This window comes from Melanerpes formicivorus, unplaced genomic scaffold, assembly GCF_026170545.1.
Source record: "Melanerpes formicivorus ecotype bairdi unplaced genomic scaffold, bMelFor1.0.p_v2 SCAF_1, whole genome shotgun sequence".
Lineage (NCBI taxonomy): Eukaryota > Metazoa > Chordata > Aves > Piciformes > Picidae > Melanerpes > Melanerpes formicivorus.
This window is the reverse complement of record NW_027142353.1, coordinates 26,858,711-26,871,223: the sequence shown is the minus strand read 5'-3', so window position 1 is coordinate 26,871,223 and position 12,513 is coordinate 26,858,711. Positions and strand designations below refer to the sequence as shown.

General features: G+C 38.2%; 1 protein-coding gene across 4 annotated transcripts in view; it reads left to right on the top strand.

The window, feature by feature from the left end:
* The window catches only part of NCK2 (NCK adaptor protein 2), a 100,142-nt gene that overhangs the window by 54,449 nt on the left and 33,180 nt on the right, over nucleotides 1–12,513 (top strand). For all 4 annotated transcript variants that reach the window (XM_068137743.1, XM_068137713.1, XM_068137723.1 and 1 more), the window contains one exon: nucleotides 8,436–8,677. In XM_068137743.1, coding sequence (XP_067993844.1) covers nucleotides 8,452–8,677 — 226 coding nt within the window. In that variant the 5' untranslated portion in view covers nucleotides 8,436–8,451. The remainder of the gene's footprint in view (nucleotides 1–8,435; nucleotides 8,678–12,513) is intronic.

Here is a 12,513-nt window from a genome sequence, read left to right as displayed (position 1 = left end):
CTTTTTGTAGTTTTTAATGAGCTGTACGGCACTTCTTTTGATACCTACAGTTTGCATTTCCTGACTTGAGCTTGTTGCTATCAGTTTTTCCTTTTTGAAGAAAGAACTGAGTAGAAGGAACACAGAAAACCCCTAGAACTTTTTACCTAATTTTTTAAGCAGGATATTCTCTTAGGCATTTAATACCTTTTTCATAAATGCTAAATTGTGAAAGTAGGTTGGGAGATTTAATAAAACATTCCTCATTCCCGGTGGACCCATTATTTGCATCTTTGTTCACATTTGTTCTTTACAGCCTCTACTCATTCTTGCTTTCAGCTTTGGAAGACTGACCCTCCAGAGTACTGACATCAGCTTCTATTGATTGTGACTGTGTCTTCACTTTGCACATCAAAGTAAATTAGATAATAACCACTTGCACTTACTCAACTATCTCTTTTGGTTCTGTAGTCAACCCTAACGAGACCTAATAGTGAAATCCCCCAAATTAATTATCACTTTGTGTTTAAACAGCAATTTTAGGCAGCCCAGGTATGTGACTTTTTTTCTCCTCAGCTATTGGTTTGACACCTCAGAAATGCATAGCTGGATGGTTAATTTTGCTACAGTTGTTCAGTTAACTCTTTAAAAGAGAGGAGTATTCTTAAAGTTTTTGGTGACATTTGTCCCTTGGTGTGGATTGACACACATTGTATGTAGTATGAAAGTGTTAAACTGCAGTAGCAGTTAAAGCCCATCCCCCCTCCCCTTGCCTAAGTGATCTATCTCTGCTTTGAAACCAGCAAACAACCTATCAACCAAACAATGGAAAGGGTTTTACTGGTTTAACAAAGGGCTGTGATTTGCCATAATTAGGGTCAGGTTGTTTACACTTTTTAAAGCTCTGCATTTTAAGATTTTCTTGAAGCAGTCATCACAAATATATTTTGCTTGGTTTAAGTTAACTCTGGCCTTTGCATGAAGGAGATGATATTTCCCTCTTTTTTCAAACTTACATACTTTTAAGCAGCAAAAATGCTGTGTTCTACAAGTAATAACTGCAAGCGTGTCAAAAAGCACAAAGAACTTTTTCACAGTTTTCATTTGAGTTTACATTTCTGTTCTTTTTAATGCCTTCTGAGTTCTGTCTTTGAGTTCAATGCTTTACTGATCCTTAAGAACCAAGTGAAACAATCTCAAATGTAGAAAGACATGGTTTTTTGAGATCTTTTTCTTTCAAAACTATTCAGCAAACCCAAAGAGCCATCCACCCACACATGCAACAACCAGCTATGAGTGACTATAAAGCTTGCAACCTCCTAAAACGGTAGGCAGGCTAACCAGAGATTGCACCTCTGTAAATAAGAAAGCTTTAGACTTAAAACACACTTCAGATTCATTGATCTAATCCTTTTTAAAAATTATTATTATTGTTAATTGCAGAATACTGTAAGCACATCCTGTGAAAGAGACCTTGATGGAAAGAAACCGTTTTTCACTTTCCACTACTGTGTTAGTTTATAAGACCAAATGCTGCCTATTTGTGTAGCTTATGAAAGGGTAACCGGGTGGACAACAGGTAGCTGGCCTGTCAGCAACATGTGCTGCAAAATTCAAAACCCATTTTGATTTTCAGAGTTTGGAGGCAAGCAAAAGAGAGGTTGTTCAGCCTTCAAGTGTTAGAGAAACTGATATATAATTAGCTTTTTGTTCTCCCAAGACAGTTGACTAAATATTGTATAGAAATTATGTCTTAAGTAATATTGTGCTGCAATTACAGAATAGAATACAGAATTAACCAGGTTGGAAAAGACCTTTGAGATCACCAAGTCCAACCTATCACCCAACACCATCTCATCAACTAAACCATGGCACCAAGTGCCTTATCCACTGTCGTCTTAAACACCTCCAGTGATGGTGAATTCACCATCTCCGTGGGCAGCCCATTCCAATGGCCAATCACTCTTTCTGTGAAGAACTTCTTCCTAACATCCAGCCTAAACCTCCCCGGCACAGAGTGAGACTGTGTCCTCTTGTTCTGTTGCTGGTTGCCTGGGAGAAGAGACCAACCCCCCACCTGGCTGCAACCTCTCTTCAGGTAGTTGTAGACAGGAATAAGGTCTCCCCTGAGCCTCCTCTTCTCCAGGCTAAGCAACCCCAGCTCCCTCAGCCTCTCCTCATAGGGCTTGTGCTCCAAACCCCTCCCCAGCTTTGTTGCCCTTCTCTGGACACATTCCAGCAACTCAACATCTTCCCTAAACTGAGGAGCCCAGAACTGGACACAAAGGTGTGTTATGTACATCAGTGTCACGTAAAAGCCTCCATATCAATTCAGTGCCTTTTGATGTGTCTTAGAAGGACATCCAATTCCAGAACATTTTTTTATATCTATTGTTGCTTCCTATTAATAGAGTTTTTGCTTGTTCCCTTGGTGAGTGATTATATTTCAAGCATTGCTGTCAGTTATTTTCAACCTTTTTTTTTTTTTTTTAAAATAAGTTGTGAATGAGTGGAGCAACTACTTCCTTTCTCACTGCATCTTTAAAGCTGAGTCTTATTTAACTGACCACTGAGTTCTGAAGGCAAGAATAGAATAGAATAGAATAAACCAGGTTGGAAGAGACCTTCAAGATCATCGCATCCAACCTATCAACCAATCCAACCCACCTAATCAACTAAACCATGGCACCAAGCACCCCATCAAGTCTCCTCCTGAACACCTCCAATGATGGTGAAGAGATGCCGCTTTTCTGTCCATTGGGACACTTCTCAGTGTGAGTGTTATCTTGTGTCAGTCTACAGAAGATTTCAAACGGCATGCTAGAATGGATCATTGTGGGAGAAATGTTAGATTTGTATGAGTGGAAAAAAGTCCAGGTCTGCTAAAGTATGATGGGATCTATGAAACATTTATAGATAGTTTGATATTTGAAATAACATCAGCTGAGCAAGTCTTTCACATGAAAATTTGCTAACAGGTTTAGAAATTCATGAGAAGAAATTCTCCTAAGTTCTACATTTAACTATCTATAATCTCAACTACTATTTGCACGGTTCAGTTTCAACCATTTGTTCAAAACATCACCAGTGCTTGTTTTCCCTTCATTTTATTTTGTTTTTACACTGCTAGATTCTTGAATCACTGATAGTTTATTGAACATAATGTTTTTCTTTCTGGACGTTGGATAAAGTCTATACAGGAGCCATGGGTACTAGATATTTCACTGATGTTTGTCTTTGTTTTGCCTTAGGGCTAGATAATGTTCCTCACTTGTCTGAGCAGGATTTCAGTATAATCTTCTTACAACTGACTTTACCATGGCTGGGTTTTTGTTCACTACCTTTCTAGCCTGGTAGATTTTTTATTTTTTTTTTCCCCCTCCCTCCCCAAAATGCTTTTACTTAGGGAAATTTTCATACGTGCTTCTGCAGTAGGATGGTTGCCACTGAAGATGAAACCTAAACTAGAGGAAAGAAGCAAAGTGGCTGAAAATACATGAGCTCAATGTAAAATAATTAGTTGTAACATTTCTACAAGTACAACATCCTGCTAGCAATGCAGGAAGTGCAGGCTTAGAAGGAGTTAGAACTGTAGATCCAGCCTCATGGCTAATATAAGAATTACCTTTTGAAGGTCTGGATTGCTCATTTAGTGTGGTGTTGTCATTTATTGTGATGTCTTAAGGTGTTTGTTTGGTGGTGGATTGCTGTGTGTTTGTCTGGGTTTTTTGATTGTTTGTTATAAAATCTTCAGTTGGAAGTTGGCTACTATAAATGGAAAGCAAATGACCACTTGATGTGGTAAACTAAAAACCAAGGCCATACAAGGGTGGGTTGTTTTTTTTGTTTGTTTGTTTTTTTAATGAAACAGTCTTGTACTGAGAAATGAATGTGTTGCATTTCGTAAATGTAGTTTCCTGCATAGATATTTCAAAGCTTTTCACTGGTGATTTCTGAAGTGGGGAGCCCAGAGAAGGGCAACAAAGTTGGTGAAGGGTCTAGAAAACAAGTCTTACAAGGAGCATCTGAGGGAATGGGGATTATTTCATGTGGAGAAGAGGAGGCTGAGGGGAGACCTCATTGCTCTTCACAACTATCTGAAAGAAGGCTGTAGTGAGGTGGGGGTTGATCTCTTCTCCCTAGGATCACGTTGTAGAATGAGAGGAAATGGCCTGAAATAGTGCCAGGGAAGGTTTAGATTTGATATTAGGAAAAATTTCTTTACTGAAAGAGTGGTCAGGCATTGGAGTAGGTTTCCCAAGGAGTTGGCGGAGTCACCGTTCCTAGTAGTAGTGTTCAAGAAATGTGTGGACCCAATGCTTTAGGACATGGCTTAATGGCCCTAGGCCAGTGGTTGGACTCGATGATCTTAGAGGTCTTTTCCAACCAAAACAATTCTGTGATTTCTTTGAGTGTTATCCTACTGCTTATGAGAAGAATGTATTTCAGTGCTAGGACTTTTGAGCTTTTTTGAGGAGGAACATTCCAGATGGTTGTCCACTCTTAGTAATGAATTTTTATTTTCTTGGTGTGAAGGAGTCTCATTACCAACATTAGAATCTGTGAGGACTGGTACTTTTCATTGTCCAATCTATGAGTAGAAATCTCATGTTTTGAGTCCATATCAAGTTTTTATGGGACATTCAGATGCTTTGGAAGGCAGTATTACTGGGTTTTTCCTTATATTTTCCCCTAAATCTAGTTATGTCATTTGCTTCTCCTCTTGTGGTTAGCTCACAGCTGTCTTGGCAGAAGCATTTCAAAACTGTTAATTCTACAGCCCCCTTTCTGGGGAACAAGTGTGTTCTTATTCATATACAAGGAAATCTTAGCTCTGCGATTGTTACAGGAAGAACCTTATTGTCCCTGGCAGAGCCAGCCTAATGATGTAATTGTAAGAAAGTAGTTGAAAAAACCTTAATACTAGTTCTCCACTCTTAAATCACCCCCACACCCAAAAAACCTCAAATCCCAAAACCTAAACCCAAACTAAAAACCAGCACAACCAAATAATGTCTAATTTTTTTCTTCTCCCTGTCCCACATTTTACCAGAATTGGTGGCTCAGTTGGTAGCGCATAAGACCCTTAATGGGAAGCTCATGAGTTCAAGCCTGCAGTGGGCAGTAGTGTCCTCTCTACTCTAGTCATGAGGTCTGTGGTGACAGGTTGGACTTGATGATCTTTGAGGTCTCTTCCAACCTTAGGAATACTGAATTCAAATACTGAATTCAAATTCCTCTATTGCATGAATACAACTTTGAATGGGCAAATGTGTAGCTGCAATTACAAGTTGCATTTTGACTCTGTAAATCCTATCCCCACTTGGATTGGAATGCCTGTGCCATTAAACATTCAGCAAAACCTGGAGTACTTCACTGAAATGGGTTCCATATGACCATGCCACTTGAGAATTTGACCCTTCTGCCAGAACTTCATCATGCAAGGGCTCTGCTTGTGAAATGACATAATTTCTCTGTGACTTTTACACAATAAAATAACTGGCAATAGCTGGAACTGTAGAAATCGTGTGGCTTGGGACTTCCTGTCCTCAGTGAATTTTGGAGGGCTGTATAGCTGATGTGGTCAGCCCTCACATGTGGTCGCTTCTGCTTCTGTCCTTGCTAAACTCCTTGGAGAAACACTTAGTGACTCTTAAAGCAGGAGCCAATTCAATTATTTATTTACTTTTTGTTTCAGGGAGATAGGAAGTGTTTAATTGCTTTTCTATCAGTCAATAGTCAAATACTGTCTGCTGTGTTTTTTGTTAATAATATGCTGTTGCATTGCTAGATAATTTTAACTGTCCAGTGTGGTGAAAATTACCTTTTTTAGAACTGGGGCCTCTGTAGTGGTAACATCAGGCAATTGCATTGATGGTGTCCTATTTCTTCATGTTCTCCATGTCCCTAGGAATAGTGTGAATTGACCACTTTACAATTGCTGAGATAAAATAAACCAATCTAAACTGGAGAAAGAGATTATATTGACAGTGCCAGCCTCCAAAGCATGTTTGATTGCAGTTCCCCTGTGGTTACAACAGTTTATCGACCTGTAGGCTTTCTGTCCATTTTATATGAGTCAGAAACCAGGGCAGTTTATTGGAGTTTGTAGTCCAAAGCTCAGGCTCTCCTATGTCATTGTCAGAGGCTATTATTATTTTAGGAGAGAAAAAAATAGAGGGATATAGTGACTTATTTTTTTGTAAAACCATCGATTCCACATGTATTTAAGTTACAGCTTGTTTGACTGTGGGAGTTACGTCTCCTCAATTATTCAAAACAGCGTAACTTCTTATTTTGTAATTCATCTTGGGCCTCGCAGCTATGTAAGTGTACATTTCAGTAATATTTTCATTGTTGTATGTTCCTTTTTGTTGTCTAATTGAGAAATGAGAACTTCAGCCTGCACATTTCAACTTCAGATTTTCAAAAACATCCTACCTTAGCCTTGAGGGGTGACCTCAATGCTTTGCAGAGCTTTACTGTTAAACCATAGCTCAACCCTATAGGATGCTCTCCTGGAAACAAAAGTGATGGTAAGAGGAGGCTTACGTCTTATAGGTTGACCTTAAATAAGAAAATACCCCTGTCTCTTTCATAGAGTGAAATGCTGTTCTGTCTAATGTAGTTTCTATGGCCTCTACTGTAGCTGAAGTGTGTGTATGTGTGTTTACAGACTGCAAGTGATATAATTTATACCAAACAGAATTTCCGTGTGAGGTTTGGAGGTTTTTTCCTAATTACATTTCTATCATGTAAACTATTTCGTATCAGAGTTTATAGCCTTGTGGACTGCTAAGAACTAGACAACAAAGTCAAATCACTAATAGTTTGAAGTACTTTAAGACTTGTGTATGTTAATCTGTAATCTAAATGAAATCTACAGCTTTCACTCGTTAAAAAAAACATAAAAATCTTCTACATTGCATTTCAAATAGATTCTCAGCTCTTATTCTCCCATACTCTTCCACTTTCCCCCAAGTGCCCCCTCAAAATTTAGAGGATAACATGAACACATTTTGGTTGACACTATAATATATTTGAATGTCACTGGTACTGGCATGGGACTTCTCCTTGCTTACATTGTTCCCAGTAATTAGTTTGATGAGTAGGAAAACGTGGAGGCATGCAGCTGTCTTTTTGTAGCTGACAAATGGCTTTGGAAAAAATTGGTTTTGTTACAGGTAAGTGAAAAAAGACAACTCATTCAGTCTTAACTCTGGATGACTTTTGGGTAGGGAAGAAATCAAATGCAGTTGAGGGAAATTTAAGGAGGACATTGAGACACTTGAACGTGTCCAGAGAAGGGCAACAAGGCTGGTGAGAGGCCTTGAGCGCAAGCCCTATGAGGAGAGGCTGAGGGAGCTGGGATTGTTTAGCCTGGAGAAGAGGAGGCTCAGGGGTGACCTCATTGCCCTCTACAACTACCTGAAAGGTGGTTGTAGCCAGGAAGGGGTTGGTCTCTTCTCCCAGGCAACCAGCACCAGAACAAGGGGACACAGTCTCAAGCTGTGCCAGGGGAAGTTTAGGCTCGAGGTGAGGAGAAAGTTCTCCACCGAGAGAGTCATTCGTCATTGGAATGGGCTGCCCAGGGAGGTGGTGGAGTCACCATCCCTGGAGGTGTTCAAGAGGAGATTGGACATGGCACTTGGTGCCATGGTCTAGTCATGAGGTCTGTGGTGACAGGTTGGACTCGATCTTCGAGGTCTCTTCCAACCTTAGTGATACTGTGAAACACAGTGGGTCCTCTTCTCCACCCTGGCACATGACTGTACTGAGCTGGGAGCCTCCCAGGAGCAAGAAGGGAGCAAGAGCTTCTCTTAATATGCAGTCTTGTGCTGCCTGCACAATATATCGTGAAAAAATGCTTACTGAAGACAGTAACCTCCTCTTGATGGCAGATTTCTCTGCCAAGTTGTATTACTTCTTGAAGTATGTTTAGCTTCCTATGAAATAAAAAGATGAACAACTTTGTTTAAATGCAGAAAACTTATGATATGTTAGGATGAGTAACTAGGGTAGAGGGAAAAATATGTTTTTGAAATGCTGCTATAACTCTTTTTCCTCACATCAGAACTTTGAATGCTAGGTGTTGGGATAGTTTTACAATGTGATATGCAAAAACTAAATGGATTATCTAAATCAACTTTTGTTAATATATATATATATGAAGAATATTTTTTTATATGAAGTCACTGGAAGCAAATGTAATATGTGATGACTAGAATTTATTGTCAAGGTGTTGTCATACTTTAGTAGCAGAAAATACAAGAATAGGCACTATGATCTCCCTTATTTTTAAAAGGATACCTCCAATCTATGAGTTTCTTTCCCTGTATGGCTTATTTTTTTCCCCTACCCTTTTCTTGTTTATTTCAGAAGAACTCAAAGGAAAATTTGAGTAAGAATTCTATCCAATAATTTACTGATGAACATATTTTAATTTTTTGTTGCAGAAGGACTCCATGAAAGATGACAGAAGAAGTTATTGTTATTGCAAAGTGGGATTACACTGCACAGCAGGACCAAGAACTTGACATCAAGAAAAATGAGCGTCTTTGGCTATTAGATGATTCCAAGACATGGTGGAGGGTAAGAAACGCGGCCAACAAAACGGGATATGTGCCATCAAATTACGTGGAGCGAAAAAACAGCTTGAAGAAAGGTTCTCTGGTTAAAAATCTAAAAGACACATTGGGTAAGTCCATATGTGTTTTGGATGAACTTTATAGTAGACTTGTTTGGTTTCACATGGGGAATGTAATGTGCCTTTTTTTTTTTAACATTTTTGTTTAGATTTTCTTAATCTTTATTTTAAGGTGAAAAAGTGAATGATAGAGGAAGGGAGGGAGTAGTGGTGGTAGGAGAGCCACGCAGAAAAATCTAACAGGTTTTCTCACATCACATGCAGGAGAGTAAGATTTTATTTTTGTTCCAGTTTGCCAGAGGTTGTGTATTTTCAGTGGCTGAAGAACTGCTTTCACTGAGATATCAACTGCTAAATCCTCTTCTCTTCATGCTAAGTCCCCTCACTCAGAAACAGAAGGATGTAAACTGAATTGTTCAACATAGCTATCGTAGCAAAACTAAATCACTTTATGAATAAGATTATACCATGTGGCTGTGCATTGTCAGGATTTAAGTTTCTGTGGTCCAAGATGTTCCTTCTGCTCCAGGTTCTTCATGTGTTACCTCTTTTTTATTTGTCCTTACACATAAATTATTCGCAGTGTGTCATGTGTATATAGTGAGAGACTGTTGAAAGAAAGATTTTTGTGTGGTTTGAAGAAATATATTTAGAAGCAAGGTGAAATGATTTTTTTTTCTTTATTTTTGCAGTGATTTTTAAGGATTGATTAAGTCATAAGTGACTTTTATATGTGGAGGCCAAAAACCCCCAGATGTAATGAATAAAATAAACAGGAATTCAAAGGTGCTTTGAAGTTATTTTTTGCTTGTATTTTGGGTTTTGTCTGTGTTTTGTGAAGCCATACATAGAGAAAACTATCCCTTTCTGTCACAGTTAGCTATACAAAATACTGATTCTTCAACAGAAAAGTTAGAATTTGGGGTTGGACTTGTTAGAAAAAAGATTAATTTAAAAATAACATGACAGAAGGCCCTGTGGGTTTATCACAAATGTCCTATACTAGTGTTGTGTCTAGCAGGTTAGGTTTCTTGATTACTTCTTCATTATTGTGTCCTCCATTGCTGAACTGCCATAAAATAAATGGAAATTAAGGATTATAGGTATGGGATGGGTGGCAGCAAACAAGGTTATCACAAGATTTACCATGGTAATATTTAAAAAACAGGTCTTTCTACAGACAGTCTTGGAATTTATTTGTTACAGTGCCAGCAAACGTGGTTATGTCTTTCCAAAGATTAAGAATAAACTCCAACATCAACTAACCAGTTAAAATCAAAACCTTAGTTGTTACTTTAAGCTCATTTTATATGGGTTTATGTTGTTTTAAATATATATCCTCTAAAAGCTGCTTTATTTGAAATACCTGTGCACATTTTTATTCATATCCAGCAGAAAGGTGTTTAAGTGAAAGCTCAGAGATGTGTCCTAGCATATATATGCATTTACCTCCCTGGTCTTAAAGCTTCATGCTGCAGGGTCTCATGAAAAGGTGTTTGGTGGTTTCATGACTGAGCCTTGTGTCACATCTTCCAGACTTCAACTCTTTGCCTGCACATACATGTTTAAGTTTTGAAGGACTGTTACAGCAATCTACTGATTGCTTTGTATCTTTTTCTAATAGTTTTCTCTGTGTGGTGTTTGTTCAGCTGAGGTAGAAAACGCTGTGTGATGGAGCTTAGCTTTTTCTTTTTCAGTGGCCATACCTGCTAAGCATACGGAGTGCAAAGCACCCTAGAGTTAAAGGCTGTGAGCTGCTTAGCGTAATGAAACTTTGATCTGTGCTGTGCACTCTCTATCTGTACAGTTTCTTTTTACCTTTCCTAAATTGCAATCTTCAACTAAACCCTAGTCTTTAAGTCTTGCTTGTCTTGCTGTACAGCAGTTGCCCATTCAGAACAAGGAGAGCATGTGTCCTCCCTTAGAGGATCCTTTGTTATGAGCTGCTATCAAAAATGTTTGTTTTTTTTTAAACAAAGCCTTGCAAATTGCAAGGCTGATGCTTGATCTAGTGAAACTGCTTTTAAAATTTTTGCTGTGCCCAGTGAAACAAGCTCTTTAGTTCTCTCAACAGAAAAATATTCCAGTGTCTCATAGAATATGTTTCTCCTAAGATTGCCAGAAAATTCATGTTAAAATAGTTGCTAACCCAGCACAGATGGGAATGGTGGTCATGAGTATTAGTCCAACTTTGACATTGAAGCTACTGTGAGGTACTAAACTAAACCCAAGAAGTCATTAAATAATCAGTCAATAATTAATCATATATCTTTGTGAAATTTCAAGAGAAACAGAAGGCTCTTAGCTGCTTCCAAGTGACAAAGCTAGTGGACTTGAAAGAGGGGGACTTTCTGATATACCCAGACCCAGCTTTCATGCTTGCAATGCTCCAGCAAATGGTTGCTCCCATGGAGATGCACCTTCCCCTACTTCTTACTTAACCAGTTACGCTTCTTTGTGTTCAAACGAAATTCATCTGAAATCATTGTTATTGCACAAATGATGCAGTGTGTTGTCTGTGTGATTGCCTGTAGTTATCTGCCACTCTTATGCTTATCCAAGATAATTACCAGTGGCTGATTTATACTTGCTTCCAGATATTCAATATGAAAAGTGCCAGCCATAGTTCAAGTTATGTCAGACTCTGTAAGAGCTATTGCTATTTAATGAATAGTCCCTGTAGTTGGCTATTGAAGATGCATCATGTAAATAGTTCTTAACCTATGTAGTCTGTGTTCTAATAAAAGTTATGGCACCAGTTAATACCTTGGTGTCTCGTACATAAAAAGCCAAAACCACCATGAAAGTTCAATACCTTTAGAAAGCTGATAAATCAGGAAAACTTTTAAACTCGCCAGAGAATGAAGTCATGCCTGTTTGATGTTGAAAGCTTAATTTTCCTGGAACTCTGTTGACTGTCATTAATTGAATCTCAGCCCTTGAATACTTTATTAATAGAATCTCATCAGTCTTGCTGTTGTTTGGCTTGAGGTTAGTGGAAGGTTAATGGGCGTGTGGGTACATACAGTTTGATGGTTTAAAACATTATCCCATTTTCAGCTGTGTCTTAAGGTTTCTGGAATTTCCATTGTATTTCGATAATTTTTTTGAGAGAACATCAGCAAATAAGGGGTCTTCATAGCCAGCTGTTTTAAGTGTCAGATGCATATTAAAATGCTGATTAATACTTGTTTAGCATATATTCATCACCTTGGTTACGTTTTGACTGAAAATACTGAGCTTACCTCATTTCTCAAATGGCCCACAGTAATTTCCGATAAATACTTCTGGATCATCCTTGTTTTACAAAACAATAGCCTTTTCTGCACCATTCAATTGGTCTTTTCCCTTCTAAGGGCTTACTCTGTTAGACTGTCTTGTCATCAGGGAATTTTTCCAAAACATGTATCTTTCCTTAACTGACTTCGAGATATTTCAAGACTGGTAATTTTTCTGTTGATGGCTACTTGGTTTTATCACTCTTCTCTCTGATATACATTGTTTCTGTGTCCTTAAATCCTTCTCCAGTGAACTCTAATGGATGCCTAGCTGCAACAGACCTATTTTAATTATAGTAATGTTGAGTAGAAGCCACCTATTAAGTATATTAAATGATTCATCTTCTTGTTCCCTTTTTTGTCTTAACTAAGTGATACTGTAAAATGTTAATGGCAATTTAGCCATTTCAAATTGCTGTCTTCTGTTTGCTCATATTGAATGAAATCTGGTAATTATTACTGTTCTTAAGGCAGAATCCAGCTTCCAGGCCTGTGATTAAAATTTCATTTTCATTCATTAGAATGAAGTCTAAAATAGTTTCCTTGGACAGTATTTCTTTTGTGGGGAGGGTATTTTTTATACATTTTGATTGTCTTATGAAGCAAGAG